Consider the following 20257-nt stretch of genomic DNA (forward strand, 5'->3'; position numbering starts at 1 on the left):
AAAGCCCAGATGCCTAATAAAGCCACTACACCTTGATTTAACACATACCATCTCAGCATGTGAAATAACTGATGAAACACTGATGAAACTAAAGAACGAGCGGGAAAACAATACTTATTTTCTATCAATTCACACCCCATGAGGCCTTGAATACATAGAGATTTCTTTGTTTTCGTCACATTCCTAAGCCAACGATTTGATGACCGGTGTAAGGTGTAGTCTCCAACTGAGACCCTTATTGACTGCTGACCTGGTCGGTCAGCACATTTTTCACTCAGGAATGCGACAAAAAAACAAAGGTTTCCATGAATTCAAGGCTTCATGGGGTGTAAAATTGTGTGAAAATAAGTCATCTTTTCGGTAAACTACTCCTTTAACAGAATCTGTCTGTATGTCTGTCTGTCTGTCTGTCTGTCTGTTCCGGGCATAACTCGGGAGCTGTCTGACCCATTTGACCTCAAACTTGAAACTTGGCGTGTGTGTACCAGATGGGTGTGCAATGCCAAGTGGCAAAGAATTTGGTCGGACCAACAGTTTTGTAGAACAAAAAAACAAACAAAAAAAACAATAATGATACATATCCGTCATCAAAAAGTAAAATAATTAATTAATTAAAATATTAATACCCGAGAACGATTCTACAAATGCCTTCTAAATCAGTAGTTCTCACACTTTCAAAACAATTTCAAAATATTCCAAAAATAGCAGCAGCGGCACAAAGTGACAGCCTGTGAGCTTGTAGATGTAATCTTTTTGAATAGCCAACGCTAAAATCTAAAATGACAGATGACAGATCCTTTCAAACAATAAGTTTAGGGAAGATCGTGAGAGAACGTTGTTGGTCAGACACTCATCGATATTCTCTGGCTTTCATCACCGTTTTTCTAATCAACTAATGAAGATTTCTGGCGATTCAGCCACATTATTTGATCACTAAAGGTCCGGGAAGCAACCGTAGCTAGCCCGGCATTTTCAGCTCTTGGGTCTGCAGCAGCCACTGCACGGACTTAAACAGAAGTGCTGTTTCATAGGATATGAATTATTAAACAACATACATCAAACAAATTAAGTGCAAGGCACTGAAAGGCTACAGTACTAAACTGGCTGCACAGGGTTATAATAGTCCCAGGGTGTGAATTTAACAGAACATTTAACCATTTTTTCACATCATATGCATCAGCATATGATAAACGTGTGACAGCTTTTTGGCAATGTTGTGGTTTCCTTGCATATTGCCGGATATTTCAAAAAGACAGACTAGCCTTGAGGGGTTCATACTTAATTTAGAGCAGCAGGTAGAATGGAGGCATAAAAAGCTAAACTTCAGACGTCTAAAATCAAACTGATCACTGATCAGGACAGGTTACTGATCAACTAAACCTCACATCTAGGACTAACATAACGTGCGCCCTGCTCTTTATGCTAGGGTAGGCTGGATCAGGGTAGAGGACAGAGTGAGAGTACAGCGACTTTGAGTGGGCCTGGTTTTAAAAATATTCAAGGACCAGTCCCCACTCTCCCCATGTACGTCGTGTACCTGTCAAACTACTTAAAAACAGCGAGTAACGCCCACGGGAACCACTCTAGAGTCTAGAGGGAGCTCAACTGATCTCATTTCCCCAGATTCGGGGAGAAACAGGGGGAGGAATTCATTTCATTGTGCCATTATGTGGAATGACGTACCGACAGCTATCAAAAAGTGTGACTCCCTATCCTCTTTAAAAAAAAGAAACATGAATGAGCACCAGTCTGCAATTTGCAACTGGATCTAGAAGTCCTATAGCTTTCCAAAGCAGTTTACTAAATATACTTTTACTGCTCCTAGTCTTGATTTCATGTATGTCTTATACAGCATTGCTGTATAACTGTACTGTAAATTAAAGTATCATGACTCACATTGTTGTGTATTAGCCTTGATCAAGTTGAGACTAATGTTGAGTTCACACACGGACAGATGAAACGATGCAGTCTACCATTAATTGTCAATGGAAGCCAGCGACATGATGTTGCAAAGACGGAATGATGCATGTAGCTGCTCCAAATGAAACTACAATTGAAACGTGCACCACCTCAACCTGCTAAATACATAATGAATACATGGATGTTTCTATGTCATGCACCAATGTATATGAATATGTAATACATTGATGCATAGACATAGAAACATCTGCTGGTTGCCATTCTCAAAAGGTTCTCAACCTTTCCAGGCCGCGAGTCCGTGATCCCCAAAATAATCATAATTTGAACTGAGGACCCCCCCCAGCTGACAAGCACTTGGAATTGTAGGAGTTGAGGCGTTACATTTAGTTTGACTCGACTCGTCGGTTCGACAGATACATGTTGTAAAAATTGTGAAACAAAATAATTTTGGGGACCCCCAGTTTTGGAAACACTGGCTTATTCAATGAGAATGATATTATTCAAATCAGAGTCATTGTCCTCTCCAGCCAGCCCCACACCCACCGGTAGCTTGAGTGTCTGCGGTCATGAACCTATAATATTTGATAAACGTGTCCCAGGTTGAGGTGGTGGCTCACTGGCTCCAATCCCATGTTTACTCTCTGGAAATACGCCACACAACGCCTTACACTACAATGCCTCAATGTTGACCAACCAAGGCCAGCTCCAACTGAATGACAAAGTCAAAGTCATAAGAATTCCCAACTTCACAACTGACAAGTCAAATTAAGCCCCCTGACTCAGAACATAATGAAACAGGAAGAAATGCCCCGAGACACGTTTTAATGAATAAAATAACAGGCAGTGCTAATAATAGTCCCTCCCTCTAATTTCCTAAAGATGCTAATCAGGAAGATGGTTTAATATCCAATGTGTTGCCACTTGCCATGCAGCCTGGCTATTTCTAATGAAATGGCTGCCATTTGTTATGAATTCAATTTCAGATTTCACATTGTACGTCAACGATTAGAGTAAAATGATTTATTGATCGAGGGATGTGTTGTCACTGATCCTCTATAACTGCCTAGAAGTCATGAGATATAGCTTTATGACCCTGAAGCAATAACCCATATAGCCGAGGCCATTGACACACACACACACACACACACACACACACACACACACACACACACACACACACCCTTTATCTATACATTTGTAACTCCGTCCTAGTCCACTCCTAGAGCAGGGTTTCTCAAAGTGGGTTCCGTGACACACATCCAGGGGTGCCGCAGAATACTTTGATAAAAAGCATACAGTAGGAAGTATAGTTCTACCCATTGAATGAAGCATCATCTCTTGTTTCCATTGGGGTCACATGTGGCCGCATATTCAATTAATTGAAAGAATGAAACATAATGCGGTATTATATTTCTGAGGGACGCTAGCCCCTCCTATATACAGGTTTAATGTTTGTTTTTAGTTCAATGTTTTAAAAACGCCATTGACAGTGAAGAGAAAATAATGTACATCATGAGAAAATGAAGGGAAACTGTACAACACAAACATTAAATCCCATTAACAATAAAGAGAATGTCATGTTTGTTTTGACAGTTTGTTTTACATCATCATTACATCACCTAGTCATAGCAACATGAGCTTGATTGACTTTAATATATTAACGCCCCTCACTTCACACGGGTGTGGTTTTTTCTTCCACATAGGCTTTATATCCTCCTTGCATTTCATTTGGAGTATAAGCCAATTTATCTGTAAACATACTGTATGATTCTACCAAGCTTCCAGCATGTGTTGTTGTACTATGCATTATATTTACTGATGAATTGAGGATTATGGAGCACAATGGAAACAAGAGTTCGTAACCAAATGGACCCTAGTCTACACAATTAGAGGATGTAGAAGAATTATTATTTTGATCAACGTTTGCCTGCTGTCTCAATGTCTCTCCTAATGGTTCCACTGCCACATCAATACAGCATTGTGACAAAATCCTATCCAACGACAACAAAATATTATATCATAAAACAATAAGTATTGGGTCTGAGAGGCTAAATCTCGTCAAATGGTGGTCCGTGGCTCAAATGCCGAATAAATATTGGACCACCTTGGTATGAAAGGGGTTGAAAACCACTGTAGTTGTGGCTGGACTGACTGACTGACTGGACTCTGGGAGGAGGCCTCTTATTATTAGGTCTGTGTTGTGCCGTTACCTTGAACACTTTGCCAAAGGCTCCGTCCCCAAGCTCCCCGATGATCTCCCAGAAGTCCTCGGGGTTCACGTCTCTGTGTACATGCTCGTACTGCTTCTTCCTCTTGTCCGGGCCCAGTTTGAAGATCTTCCGAAAATTGAAGAAAGACATGTTTATGATGGTCTTTCTTTCTTTTGCACACAGAGCTGTTTTAGATGTCCTCCTCTTCCTCCGTCTCGACTCCTCACGTTATTTCCGCCAAGAAAAACGTAGCCTGCCCTACACTCTCTCGTCCAGAAACGCAGCGTCCAAGCGGCTAGTGGCGAGAAAACAGCGCGACGACCATCATCTCTCACTCTGCGTATTACACGAAAGTCGTAACATTGTATGGAAGTAACAGTATAGCGGCGCGGCGGCTCACATTGTTTGAGTCCTTTTTTTTGACACCGCCGGAGGGGAATTAAAACGCTTTTTAATATTTAACGTTGATCATCATTGTTGTCACATCCTTGGTAACACGCAAGCCGCCATTGTAAAAAATAAATAAAAGTGCCAGTGCTGGAGAAAGGGGTCTTTAAAGGTTTCTCTCCTCAGTCAGTCCTCACGCCTCGGCTGGCTATAATAGGCTCGGCCCCCCCGGTCGGTCCTTCAATGCTCAGAGAAGAAGTTAGCGGTATCTGTATCCTGAAAACTCCCCTCAAAGAGCAGCTCAGCCAATGATGTTCCACTCCCTCCTCCTCCTCCTCTTCTCCATCTACCGCGTTGGCCCGATGGCTCTCTCTTGTGGCGTGAATATGCCACTACTATGCTTGCAACTAGTCACTGCAATATCAGTGATTATATTAACAGAATATAGAATATAGAGCTATTTAACACTTTAATTTCAACAAATCATTTATTCTATTGCTTTTTCTCTGTGTTTTGAGTTGTGTGGATTGGTGGAACTCCAGAACCAAAGTGGACTGAACACCAAAATGTGGAATATCCCTAAAAACATGTGGATATGACTGCTCATGGCACTGACATCTGCGATTCTGAAAATGTAAATAAAAAAATAAATCTACTGTTTAATTTACATGCATGCAATATATTTTTGTACACAAAAATGTCTTAATGACCTGCAAATCTATGTCTGAGCATTAGTCCAAGCACTGTTTTTCGTGCAAAACAAATGGATGGAAATGGATTCAGTATCATAAAAAGTTTGACCCCCCCACATGCTTGTTTTCCTTAACTTGTTTTCCTCCACTCACATTAACAGTCTTTGTATTGAGTTTGTGCTTGAAATGTACTGTAATTCTGCAAACTGTTAATAAGTATTTCAATCAATCAATCAACAAGTGTAATGCTTTATTGTGTCGTCCACTCACAGTTAACAGTCTTTGTATTGAGTTGTGCTTAAAATGTACTGTAATTCTGCAAACTGTTAATACATATTTCAATCAATCAATCAAGTGGGGGCTCCTTTCACGTTTCACATACATTTATTAGGACTTAACCCAACAACATTTTTCATTTTTGTCAGTGAGATTGTATTTTTGCTTTAACCCTTTCTTCAACTGGTGTACTGTATGACTAACAAAACAATTCTACATATTGGCCTAATATTATGAAACACCATGTGGTGGCACCTGTGTGTTTCTGAACCAATCAGAGCGTCTGTTTGTTTAGAGACAGACAGCAAAGCATGTTTGCTGCTACATAGCTTATTTTTAACCTATAATGTTTTAGATACATATTTAGCATGCTGATTAAGTTTAAAATGAGTAATACACTGTCTGGATATCATCTTGAATGAGATTAAAAACAGAGTACCCTTAGTTTTGTAATCAAAATCAGCTGTGTTTGGAGGAACATTCAGCAATGGGTATCAGGTGAATTAAATGAAGATTCATTTTTATTCATGTGGGCCATGTTACGTCATCACGCAGCACGTTTTCGTTCAAAGGAAGTAATTAAAAATGGCTTTTATGGACTTTTAATATAAAAATACACAAAAATGTCCCATTGTTTTGGCATGTCTTTTTAGGTATGCCCATATGATGACCATGGATCATGCTCTAAAAGTGTGAAAAACATATTTGTCTTTAATCCATGTGGTCGCATACAGGTAGCTAGTGGTCCTAACTCCAGGAGGAAAGGGGGGTTTGCGCACTACTTTGCGGGTAGGCGAAGGAGGTCAGTTGATGTCACTCTCACCTGAGTCTAAGCTCCAGGAAAACAGGTTTCCTTATATAGCCAATACCCTGCAATGCAGCTAAATAATGCATCAGTGGACATTCGATTTCACGCACCTGGATGCCAGAGTTGATCCCTCCCTGGAGACCAGGACCACTGCTTTCCCATGCAGTCTATGTGTGTAATGTGCAGATCCTGTAAGATGAAATACAGTAAGTAAAGATAAAATAAACACAACAAGTCATATGTCAAACCCATGCAAAACACACACTGACCTCCCCATCACACTCCTCAGAATGATAACGCTGCCCCAAGTGGTTGGGAGAGCTGGTGGTTCTGCTCTAGGCGGATGGTCATCCCAGGCAAAAGAAAAGTGGCAGGAAAAGATGTGCAGGCCATCCTCTTCAAGCTGGTATAGCACTTCATAAAAGCTGCCGGTGACTGTTGTGAAGACATCACACCACAATCGCTCAATTCTGTTAAATGTGTAGTACGTTAGTAAATAAATGTGTTCATATAGCATCCTTTGACTACATAGAATATACACTTACATATACACATAATTTATGAGATCTAAATTAGATTTGAATGTATTGGAGATTGGGCCTTAGAATACAGTATTATAAAAGCAAGTTCTTAAGTAGGCTACCTCTGGTTGTGAACACTTTTGTCTGCAATGTAGCTTCTCTTAATGTAAACCTAACTCTAACTCTAGTAATTTATTTTATTTTTTTCTTGTGAGGACCACATATTCTGCTATACTTGTGGGGACATGTGGCATGGCTCTCACAAGGATAGTGATACATGTGTACATGTGTATATGTGTACACACACACACACACACACACACACACACACACACACACACACACACACACACAGATGTGTGGTGTGGTCATGCATGTCGAGTTCTGGGTTACAGCACATGTGAACATGCTTCCCATTCCTCTGAATGACGCTTCTCAGCTGTCTGCTCCCCTGTCTCTCTGACAACCCCCCCCCCCCCCCCACCACCACCACCAAGACACACTCTGAAAAGTACACAGACCTTCTAAAATAAAATCCTCCGCATTGTTAAAATCAGCTGTGACAGTGTATTGGAACCACCAAATGGACCCTTTTGGTTCCATTTGTATACACAGAGTTAAATAAAGACTATGGATGGACTTTAACTTTTAGCCCTCTCTCTCACCTCACCCCCAGCCCCACCCTCCCCAGCTGTCTCCCATATGCCTGCCAGTGTGCTGACTGGTTGGGGGGGAAAGGGGAGGGGAAGAGACCCCTCAGGGGTCCGAGAAAGACCACTATCTGCTCTCCCTCTCTCTCTCTCTCCCTGGTATATATATGTGCAGTAGCACTCACTGTCGCATGTTGTGTGTGTGCGCGTGTTTGTGTGTGAGTGACTAGATTTTCTTAAGCTGATAATTTATTTAACTAGTTATTAGCTTCTTCTTTATTAATATAATTATCGTACTTTTGTTTTTTTGTTTTGTATTGATTTTGTATTCAGTCATTCACTGGAGATATGATCAACCTTCAGATTCTGTTGGTGTGGGGTCTGGCTATCACCACTGGTGAGTATGTGTGTGTGTGTGTGTGTGTGTGTGTGTGCGCGTGCATGCGCGTACTTGAATTATGATACTCATGAGGGCCAAGTGTCCCGACAAGTAAAAAATGCTGAGTCATCAGTTGACGGTTTTAATAACTTGTTTTGTAAGCATTTTGTCTCACGAAGCTCTTATCTGACACACCTGTGTGCAGGCCAATGTTTTTATTTATTTATTGTTGCGTTATTGCTCTCATGTGCCTTGTTTTATAGTTGTCCATTGTGCAGAACTCTGTGGCATTGTTTCGAAAAGGTGCCTTATAAAGTTTAGTATAGAATTTGAGAAATTGACCATTTTCTCGGGCCTCACAACGTGACATTCCTTTTGTGAGGACCTGACACAGAGTGTGTGGCTAATACGTGTATCTAAAGTTAAATTCCAACTCCCAGGTTTATGCTGTTCTAGACATTTTAAATGTTGACCCCGTGGCCCATTTTCTTCAGAGCAAAGCCTGATTGTACGACACGTCATGCACTGAAAATAGCCGATATGTAGCTACACAGGCAGTACTTAAGTATCATTTTGAGGTATTTGTACTGTAGCCGAGTATTTCCAATTTTCTGTACTTACTTCTACTCCACTACATCTCAAATCCAAATATTGTAATTTTACTGAAAAAATGTAGTTACTAGTTACTTTGTAGATTTGTATTATTATTACTAAACTCCACACAGTGGCACAGGGACACAAACACACAGTTCCCTCCTCCGCGTCATCAGTGCCCATACCCGAGGCGGTGTTGGCGAAAGGGCCTTTCTGTGTTTGCATGTTCTCCCCATGTCCCCTAGGGTAGGTACCCTCACAAAAAACATGCAGTAATCCTGGAAGTGTAGCGCCCATGGATTACATTAGATAATTGACACTGGGTGGAAAAAACGGGTTACAAAATTGTGGGATAAAAACTAAATAGAAACAAAACTTCACATCAGCCCCATAATACATTTTTCTGTTACTTTCAATGAAGTGTAGCAATACGCACAGTGCGTGTGTGACTGTGTGTGTGTGTGTGTTTGTGTTTTGAATGTACAGCTGCCAATCGTTTTTCAAACCTTGGGATCCCGTCTCGGTCCAGTAGCTATGGATTCTGACCCTGCTATGTTGTGATTCCATTCTGGGTGGGAACCCCTTTTGGTGTTTTAAGCATCATGTTACACTTTAGCTATTGAAAAATAGCAGATCTACAAGCTTATAGTGTCTTGTAGGTCTGCTATTTTAGAAACATCGTGAAATTGTGGCACAAATTTGGAATATATATTCTTTCAGAGCAAATTATTTTACTCAAATCTTTGCTTCTGGGGGGTCCCTGGAACAACATATTTTGACATGGGGATCGGAGGGCAGATATATATAATTTTTGGGGTACTTGACATGAAATAGTTTGAGAAGTGTGTTGAAAAGTATAGGTTGAAAAGATGAAAAGATGTTGTGTGATTTCGTGCAATGATATTGTATTGGCCATTTCGCATATCAAACACGCATAAACACGCATAACAATTCTGTGAGACAAACACATACAACAATACAAAAAAGTCAAATTGTAGATTAGCTAAGATTAAAGGGCTATTTCACTTTGAACGTGTATTATCAATAAGTCTAACATGGTTAAAATAGTTTGAAGTTACAATGGGTTTAGGAGTGGGCGTGTCTGATAAAAATCATCCCATAAGTGTGTTCAGGTGCCATTCTCTTTAAAAGACGGCAGCGCTGGCATTATGCGCAAACTTATGTGCAAGCTTATCACTCGCTGGAGGCCAGAGCAGAACCTGTGACCCACATTTTTCTCTCTTTTTGACTCTGTAGTCACATGAGCAAGACAAATCATGATCGCAGAGTCGGAAAGGTGATTGCCATGAAACATTCCTGGCCCACAATAAGCTATACCACAGTAGCCAATAAGCTACTACGGTAGTTTTATTTTTCTTCCATATATTAATGCCCTACTTCGTCATACAAGAATGTCACTCAGGGACAGCGAAACAGATTTTTCATTATAGATGTAGCGAAAGTAGCCAATGTAGGCAACAAGCTCACAAGATTGACTACTTTCGCCAAAAAGCCAAAAAGTGCTTAAGTGTGTGCGTGTGGGTTTCATAAATATTGAACCAATGGACAATAGTAATAAGAGCAACATTTACAGTATATTTCAGTTATTGTGCATTAAATATTATTGAAGGTGGCGCACATCAAGTCACCTACAGGTGTTGTCTTGGCACCAACACCTGCAGGTCACACACTAATCGTCCCAGAGAATAGAATGTTTATTTATGTATTCATTCATGTGTCACTATACTCCACACACAGATGAAGACAGCTTGAAACAGTTGTTCTCAAAGTGCGCTCCAGGGACCCCCAGGGGTTCTTCACAGGGTTTCCCAGCCAAATCACTTTAACCACTTCAAACATGTACCTACTGTACTTACTTTAAATGTCAGGACCTAGCCATGCCATGTGTTGACCTAGAATCCTATAGTTTCTAGACACATCCAATAGTTAATCCTATAGGGGAGGGGGGGGGGGGTAACAAACAAACAACTGAACTATCATCCATCTATAAATGCACGTCTCTGTGTGTACGTATGTCTGCCTGTAATCCACGTAATTCGAGAACCGTTCGTCTCGCCGACTTCAAATTTGACACGCGTGTTCCACACCCCCACAGGGAGTGCAGTGCCCGGTATGGAGTCGGCCCGACCAACAGTTGTCCAGAACCGCCACAAAAGGCCTCTGCCCGGGCTCTGGACAGGGCCCCTGGCCAGGCTCCATATATGGAGCTGGCCTGTTCTGACATCACAACACTCCATATTTGGGCATGCGCATGCCTGACACAGAACTCCATATATAGGAATAAAGGGAGACAGATACAGAAATCTCCATATATGGGCATAAAAGGGACACAAACAAATGGGTGGAACAGGTACTCTGACACGGGTACAACGGGTATTGCATAGCCGGGGTACGGGTGGGGTATGGATCTCCAACTTCCATCGTTACCGACTTGGTGCTCTACAGCCGGCCAACGGTCTAGTATATTTGAATGTTATGTTTAGTTATGTTGCTAGGAGATGGTTGCTAGGAGACCGATAGTGACCAGAAACCGGAAGTGAGAAGTACGTCTCCGTCCACCTCAATGTAAATGGATTCACAAATCGCTGTCGAGCCCTAACTGCGGGCCTGGCTCCAGAGCAGGGCCCTATAGGCTTCCTCCAGGCCAGGTCACACATGTTCTTCTAAATCAATAGTTATCAAACCTTTTAGTGACACATTGATATGTACAGTACAGTAGCATTATACAGTACTGTATATAGGCTGTGTGTGTGTGTGTGTGGCCACGGATCCCCATCTGAAAATATGTCGTGCTAGTGACCCCCAGAAGAAAAGATTTGTGATATTGAGATTATCAAAAATAGCAGGGCTTGTATCTGCTGTTTTTGAATAGCCATGCAGCGCTAAAATAAAAAGATGGACACAGATGCTTTCCAGGATATAATGGGTTAATCATTGGTACCACAGGAATAGGATCTGGAAAGAATGGCTTTGACACTTTGTCAGTTTTATTGTTTTGTTGTTTATTTGTTGTTATAGTTACTATAGCTGCTTGTATTGTAGTGAAGTTCAAGTATAGGCTACATACCTACAGTATAGTAGCTGTTGACTCTGGCACAGTCTGTCAGGACTCAGGAATACAGAACACACATACAGTCTGTCAGGACTCAGGAATACAGAACACACATACAGTCTGTCAGGACTCAGGAATACAGAACACACATACTGTACAGTCTGGGAAGTGTAAAAGTCTGAACCTTAAACGTTGAAAAGGAACTTGTGACACAATGCTGTATTCTGGTTGTTATTTCTGGAATGTGCATAACCATCTGAACACTGCTTCTACTGTTACACGCACGCACGAACACACACACGCGCACGCACACACACACACACGTCTCTCCACAGGTGCGTCAAAAGCATTCTATTTCTCTCGTGTGTGTGTGTGTGTGTACATGTGTACATGTGTGTGTGTGTGTGTGTGTGTGTATGTGTGTGTGTCACGGGTGTGTGTGTTGTTTATCTTCAAGGCTTTGAAGTATTTGGACCCAAAATAGAAGGGAGGGCGGGCGGGCCAGGATGGCCACTTGCAGCTGTCAATCATTCCACTCATACTTCCTGCATGTTACTCAGTCTGTTCGCTCATCACAACACACACACACACACACACACACACACACACACACACCGTCTGTGAGTGAGAAGGAAGTGACGCTGGTGGATTATGACTCATTAACCAGAATTATTATTCCACTCATACTTCCTGCATGTTACACACACACACACACACACACACACACACACACAGAGTCTGTGAGAAGGAAGTGACGCTGGTGGATTATGACACATTAACTAGAATTATTATTACTGGCATTGACGGGTATACTCGCCATTTGAAATCCAACGTTTGACAACTCTGACTGTTGTGTGTGCCACTGCGTACGCGCCAAACAAGAGTTCAGAGGCCTCATGCACACATATACGGTATGGCTGTGTTCTGCCAATCAAACACAAATGTTTGGTCAAACCATGTGACTTCCATTGGGAAAGCATTGAGGTGGCCATCAAACACAGACAGAACACAGAACATGCATTTGATATGTGTGTATAGGGCCCGAGTATACAGCCAGACCCCCAGTCTTACTCCAACGCATGGGGAATGACAGAGATACTTTGGCTGGCGTGATTGGGAGGAATGGTCTCCCTGATCTGAACCGTTCCCTGATGTCATCGCTAGGGACACAGGCATCAGTAAGCAGGAACTAGGGATGGCAATGAAGGACCGGGAATTCTGGCGTAATATTGTAAAACCCACGATCTCGACCGTGGTCGAAAAATGATGATGATGAATAGGTATGGGCATACGGTTTTCAAATTGCAAACCTCCTAGTAGTCGGTTTGCGGTCGGTTTGAGGTTCTGACTTTCAATGTAGGCCTACATTTTGTTTTGATTTTACGGTTTCACTTTTTGCTTTGGCGATAAATTGCCTTTGAATTGAATTGAAATTGGTGTGTGTGTGTGTGTGTGCCTGTCCGTCCTACAGGTCTGTGTTCAGAAGCTGAGAGTAACTTGGTGAAGACTCTGTTCACGGGCTACAACAAGGTGGTCCGACCGGTGGAGCATTTTAGAGACCCTGTGGTTGTTACAGTGGGACTGCAACTCATACAGCTCATCAGTGTGGTAAGAGAGTGTGTGTGTGTGTGTGTGTGTGTGTGTGTGTGTGTGTGTGTGTGTGACCTGTGTTTGTGCGTGCATGGTTTCAACGTGCTGATCTACAAATGTTACGATGTGATGCACATGTGAGCTTGTAGATCTGCAGTTTTTGCTGATTGTGTGATAATGTGTGATATTGTTATTTCTAAAACGGTTAGTCCAAATCCTTGATTCTGATTGGATTGTTTCTGGTTAGACCATGTACTAAATGAGACTAGTCCATAATCTACACATTAAATCAGTTTATATCAAGAATAAGGTTAGGTTTAGACATAGTTTTACTGAGGTTAAGGTTAGGAATAAGATTAGGTTTAGGCATAGTTTTTCTGAGGTTATGTTTAGGAATAAGGTTAGGTTTAGTCAGTTTTACTGAGGTTAAGGTTAGGAATATAAGGTTAGGTTTATGCATATAGTTTACTGAGGTTACGTTTAGGAATAAGGTTAGGTTTATATAGGCATATAGTTTACTGAGGTTACGTGTAGGAATAAGGTTACGTTTAGTTTACTGAGGTTACGTTTAGGAATAAGGTTAGGTTTATAGGCATATAGTTTACTGAGGTTACGTGTAGGAATACGGTTAAGTTTAGTTTACTGAGGTTACGTTTAGGAATAAGGTTAGGTTTATATAGGCATATAGTTTACCAAGGTTAGGTTTAGGAATACCAGGTAGAGACCGTTCCGAGGTCAACAATTTGCACCAGGGGTGACTGTGTTTTAGGGGCGAGCGTTTTGGTATTCATATAAAGTTACATTATGCAACGTTAACAGTCACCAGAGAGGCAACATCACACATACACAAAGCTCTCCCTGCCTCAACATGTAGTCATGTCATTTCTACAATACTTAACCTATTTAGACCCGAGATCAGATTCTAAAAATGTCTTCTGCATCCTGACAGTTTTCTGAAAAAGCTGAAAAAGTCAGTCGTTCTTTGATTTTTCAAAAATAGCGCTATGATGGGTTTTATGGCGTAGGCTAAAGTAATGCTTCTATATCGAGTCCTGGAAATAACTCCTGGACTTTTATTTTCACTTTAACATTATACATGTTTATGGAATGATCGCTTTGTGATTTAAAGATTCAGTAACAGTGAAGTAATTGGAAATAAGCATGGTGTAATGTAATCACATATCTATACAATGTCAGATATGTGTGGGCAAAATAAACATTTTTTTAAATTTCCAAATACCCGCCCACTACCTAATAACTGCCATGGGTCTGACACAATTTTGCGTATTAGATGACTCCTCCAAATAATAGGCCCCGGAAACACCGGGGCCATTATTTGCAGATTATTAGATCGACAAGCTCACAACATGCTGCGGACGCGACACTTTGGAGCATGTAGGTCTGCTATTTTAGGACCGCATTCCAAACAAAAATCTTGGTTGTTGTAGTTTAACTCTGGCCGTATAGGCTACTCAGTGTTCTGCACTGAGTGTTCTATACTCAGTGCAGTGTCTATTATCACTGGGTGAATAAATCATATCTTTTTATACGCCTTTATCGAACGATATGGAGAGAGGGGCAGACGGCGGGTAATAATGTCCAAACACCTCCCTAGAGAGGCAGCTCTTGAATTAACCATTTAAACCTGAGGACGATTCTACAATCCTACTTCTAAATCCTGACAGTTTTCTGAAAAACCTATGTTTCTATCTCAGTGGTGCTCAAACTATTTCATGTCAAGGACCCCTAGAATTATATGTAATTTGCCACACATGGGATTGAAATTAACTGATTTAAAGTGTAGATTATAGTCTAATTTAGTACGGAATCGAGGACTAGCATTCTAACCGTTTTAGAATGTATGACGCATGTTTGTGAGCATTTTGATGACATGTACATTATTCATGTTAATGTTTGTGAACTAATGGAACATGTTCTCTCATCTCCAGGACGAGGTGAACCAGATTGTCACCAGCAATGTCCGTCTCAAGCAGGTGAGATCATATCACTGAAAACTATTCCAATAAGATTTGACAGATTTATTGTAAAGTTTGTTTGATTGATTGATTGACTGATTCGATCAAGTAGATCTACAAGCTGCGAACCTGTATGTCTACAGTATTTTGCTATATTTGGAAGATTTTTTTAACAAGAAGACCGTTGTACTGAGCTGACCGGTACAACCACAGTATTGTTGTACCGGGAGCTGACTGGTACAACCACAGTCTGGTACTGTTGGACTCCAGGAGCTTCAGTGCCTTGCTCAAGGCAGTGTTGGGGGAGGGGACCAGTCACTTCCCCAACCAAATTATTCCTGCTGGTTCGGCAAATCGAACCAGGAACCGTCCGTAACCAACTGGATCTCACCCCCACCCTCAAAACAATCATATATGAACTGTGTACGGTACCCCCTTGCGGTGATAAGCACCTGGAATGTATTGCAGCATTTACAATTACCGGTATAGTTTATCTCTGTTCCACAGATACATATTGTGAAAATAGATGATCTACAATCACACAACGCCTCGCAAGCCGTTGAGCTTGTAAAACTGCTATTTTCAAACCCTGCATCTCTTTTTTATAGCCTATTATTTGACAATTTGGAGAATGTTTGACCCGTTTTTATAGTATAATTTGTTGCTTACTTTTGTTGCAGTAATGGTCTTTTTTGTAGATCTTAAAATTCTTTCAATTGTCACTTAATTGTCATCTGGGTACAACATCATGTGGGGGTCCCTGGTCTGGACCCCCCCCTGGGGGTCCAGACCTGCAGGTTAAGAACCACCGCTTCCCCTGTACTTGCGACCCTAAATAGAGCTGTAATGTGTGTGGTTTGTCTCTATAGAAATGGCTGGACGTCAACCTGAAATGGAATCCTGATGATTACGCTGGAATCACGAAGATCAGAGTTCCATCAACAGACATCTGGAGACCTGACCTGGTGCTCTATAATAAGTAAACACACAAATAAATTTCAATTCAACACAAGTCAATTTCATTATAGTGCCAACCTAACTAATTTGTACAGAGAGCAAAGACTGAAGATAGCACTGAAGCATTTCAGCGGAAAACTCCCCCTTAACTGGAAGAAATGTCACATTGAATACTGTAGTGCAGGGAGAAACAGAAACACACAACAAAAGACATACCATAGGCCTACCACATACACATTGATTTTCACATACATTACACATAACCAGTAAAGACGCCTGAGGGCGAGCATCCACCTCGTTAACGGCAGACTGCTGGGCGAGTGCCCATGATCCTCTCCTCTTCTCTTCTCTCATCTCCCCCTCTCCTCTCTCTCCCCCTCAGTGCTGACGGAGACTTTGCCATCATCCATGAGACCAAGGTGTTGTTGGAACACACAGGGATGATCACGTGGACTCCTCCGGCCATCTTTAAGAGCTACTGTGAGATCATTGTGCTCCACTTCCCCTTTGACCTCCAGAACTGTAGCATGAAGCTGGGAACCTGGACCTACGATGGTCTGCTGGTGGTCATCAACCCTGTGAGTGCCAGTGAAGTGACCACACACTGGGTCCCTCTTCGTTGTCCACTCTCAGTTTCTTACAATGTTTTATTATTGTTATCTAAACTAATAAATGAAGAAAAGCATGTGACTGTCTGTCTATCTGTGTGTGTGTGTGTGTGTTTGTATGTCGTCCCCCGTACTGCGCATGAGTGGTTCTGGTTGCCATTTTAGATCACGTGACACGCGAGTCACGCAGTGAAATGCATGCTGGGAAGAAGTGACACTGTGTGTGTGTGTGTGTGTGTGTCACAGCTACAGGGTTCTGACTTTGTTTGCTTCTGGAAAGATAGCCTCAACAGAATCTCATTCTCGTCTGTCTGTCTGTCCATCCATCCAGGACAGTGACCGGCCGGACATGTCTAACTTCATGGAGTCAGGGGAGTGGACGCTGAAGGACTACAGGGGGTGGAAGCACTGGGTCTACTATACCTGCTGCCCAGACACACCCTACCTGGACATCACCTACCACTTCCTCATGCTCCGCCTACCGCTCTACTTCATCGTCAACGTCATCATCCCCTGTATGCTGTTCAGCTTCCTGACCGGACTGGTGTTCTACCTGCCTACTGACTCCGGTAAGAGCATCTCATACAATAAATGCACAGACATTTTGTGTGGGAACTGCGGATGACATTTTAGCATCTTTGCTAATTCCTGTAATGTTATGGATATGCTTTGTCCCGTCGAAACAAACAAATATGTCCGTCCGTCCTCTAGGTGAGAAGATGACTCTGTCCATCAGTGTCCTGCTGTCTCTCACTGTGTTCCTATTGGTCATCGTGGAGCTCATCCCGTCCACCTCGTCGGCCGTCCCGCTCATCGGGAAGTACATGCTCTTCACCATGGTGTTCGTCATCGCCTCCATCATCATCACCGTCATCGTCATCAACACACACCACCGCTCGCCCAGCACACACACCATGCCTGCATGGGTCCGACTGGTACGCACGCACCCACACCCCACCCCACCGCTGTACTCTTTTACTGTTGCATCCTCCTGACTTTGTTATCTACCCAAAGTACCCATGTCTCTTGTGCACGCATATATACAGGCGCACGCTCGCACACACACACACACACACACACACACACACACACACACACACACACACACACACACACACACACACACACACACACACACACACACACACACACACACACACACACACACACACACACACACACACACACACACACACACACGTAAACATTGTCAATAAACATATCAAAACATGCCATGCCTGCATCATCCATAAACCACACAATCTCAAAGTCCACAAAGTTTGAAGTTTTAGCTTATATCATTTTGGCAGCTGAAGGATGCAAATGTATAGTTGGCTGTCATTAAAAAAGGACATATAAATCAAGATAACCTCCAAATATAATACAAAATAATAAGAAAAAAGCACTGGTTTGTCTTCATGGCAGGAGATTGAAATGACAAGCGTGAACGTCACTGTAGTCAGAAGAATAGCACTGTTCTGCTCTCACTCTATCTCTCTCTATCTCAGGTCTTCATCAACACCATTCCTAACCTGATGTTCTTCAGCACTATGAAGAGACCTGGCCAGGAGATCCAGGAGAAGATCATGTTCCCTGTGGATGGAGACATCTCGGACATCTCTGGTACGCACGCGCACACAGGCAAACTAGCATTACACACCCAAAGTACAGAGTACATGTAGCCTACTTAGATATATTTAAACCACTGTATGGACAATCTTAAAGCCCACTGTGGCATTTTACGATGTGTCTGTGAGCACACAGCAAACTATCTTACTATCTTACTCTCTGTCACTCTTCTGTCTGTCACTCTTATTCTGTACACAGCTTCAAAATGACATACATCTTCTTCCTTACGTCAATAGGTAAGCCCCGCCCTGCCAGTGTGACCTACCAGTCTGCCATCACCAAGAACCCAGACGTTCGCAATGCCATCGAAGGAGTCAAATACATCGCTGAGACCATGAAGTCTGACGAGGAGGCCAATAATGTAAGAAGACCACAAACCAATGCTTTACTGTTGCATAATTAATTTGTGACCAGTACCAATGGCAGCGCCGCTGTCAGTATGACAAAACTAAAATCAGGATGAACAAAAGTCAAATCAAGAATTAAAGCAAAAATAGATGCAAATGTAGCCCCCAGCCAAGACCCAGCCCGCAACAGCCATATTGGCATTGGCGTTGTGCGTTGGTCTGGCGAGTTTTTGTCCGAAAAAAATAATAATCATATGCTGAGTTGGGGGCGCCCAGGATCCAAAGTTCCAAAGGCGAGAGCTCTACCAACTGAGCTATACTGACACCAAGTAAAAGTACTCAATATATGCATTGTTTCCTCTCTCTCCAGGCAGCAGAGGAGTGGAAGTTCGTTGCCATGGTGTTGGACCACATACTGTTGTGTGTGTTCATGTCTGTGTGCATCATAGGCACGTTGGCCGTGTTCGCTGGGCGACTGTTGGAGCTGAGCAGAATGTAACACACACGCACACACACACACACACACACACACACACACACACACACACACACGCACGCACACACAGCCTAGCCTCGGAAACCCAGACGTTTTAATTACACAGCCTGACACAAACAGACTCACAGACACACACTTGTTACTAAACACTGCCCTCTACAGGCTGATTCCACACCCTGCTGCTTTTCAAGAGATTGCTCTTGAGTTGTCTTTTATTTATTTTTTATTCAGAAGATTGACTTTCTATAAAACTCAACCTCACATACTTGGATACAGTGAAATTAATTGTGTCTTCATTTTGAATTGCTTTCCAGGGTAACCTGCTGCATGAGGCCTATGCGGCTATGCCTATGTCCCACTTTGAAAAACCCTGGTGTAATTTACATATTTATTTGTACGTTTATTTTTACGGTGTGGTTTGTATTGAGTAAAACCACTGGGCCGAGGGCACAGACCGCCAGTAGGACACAGACGTTTTGTTTATTTGTTTTGTATGTTTTATACTTTTTGAAATATGTATCTTTCATTGTTATAATGGATGGAAGCCAAAGGGTCTTTTGGATCCAAATGTCATAGTGACAGCATAGATCAGTGGTTCTCAATGTGTGGTCTGGGATCCCCCCAGGGGTCTTTGAGGGGATTTCAAGGCCTCCAGAGCTAATTGGACACATATTGGAACCAAAATGGACCCTTACAGGCCTGTAACTCTTAAGAGTGTACACATGGAAGTTATCAAATGGACCCTTTAGAGGTCTGCAACTCTGAGTGTGTACAAATGGAACCAAATGGACTCTTACAGGTCTGTAACCCAAGTCTACAGATTGTACCATTGTTTAATTTGTGGCCTATATTATTATGTCATTTGTATTTCAAATTTATTTCCATACAAATCCTTGAAATTGAAAAGTTGGAGAAGCAGTATTGACAGACGATCAGTATCCGCTCTGATCCCATCATGTGAATCCTGAGATCTACATTACATTTTTTATTATTATATTTAGTTGTGTCTGCACACAGCTATAGATAGTCAATGTTCAATGGATTGTCAAATGTTCGGTAATAATAATATAATCAACGTGGTTGCATTATTGAAAGTCTTGTCTTATTTTAGAGCTTTATTTTATGTTTTTTTTTTATCATTCAC

At 42.0% G+C, this 20257-nt stretch overlaps 2 protein-coding genes across 8 annotated transcripts in view; one reads left to right on the plus strand and one right to left on the minus strand.

Annotated features, from left to right (window-relative positions):
• Positions 1–4709, minus strand: part of slka (STE20-like kinase a) — a 39926-nt gene extending 35217 nt beyond the window's left edge. For all 7 annotated transcript variants that reach the window (XM_080782636.1, XM_080782630.1, XM_080782629.1 and 4 more), the window contains exon 1: positions 4131–4709. In XM_080782636.1, coding sequence (XP_080638762.1) covers positions 4131–4280 — 150 coding nt within the window. In that variant the 5' untranslated portion in view covers positions 4281–4709. The remainder of the gene's footprint in view (positions 1–4130) is intronic.
• A 3103-nt stretch (positions 4710–7812) lies between these two features.
• Positions 7813–19116, plus strand: LOC308328351 (acetylcholine receptor subunit alpha; the record flags this gene model as incomplete). The annotated part of the gene is made up of 10 exons (XM_080782127.1): positions 7813–7861; positions 12982–13118; positions 15050–15094; positions 15946–16055; positions 16416–16611; positions 16973–17210; positions 17353–17576; positions 18150–18264; positions 18507–18631; positions 18988–19116. The coding sequence occupies 10 exons, from the start codon at positions 7813–7815 to the stop codon at positions 19114–19116; spliced, it is 1368 nt and encodes a 455-aa protein (XP_080638253.1).
• Positions 19117–20257: the final 1141 nt, after the last annotated feature.

This window comes from Protomyctophum bolini (genome assembly GCF_963924005.1).
Source record: "Protomyctophum bolini genome assembly, chromosome: 14".
In the NCBI taxonomy this organism is placed as follows: Eukaryota; Metazoa; Chordata; class Actinopteri; order Myctophiformes; family Myctophidae; genus Protomyctophum; species Protomyctophum bolini.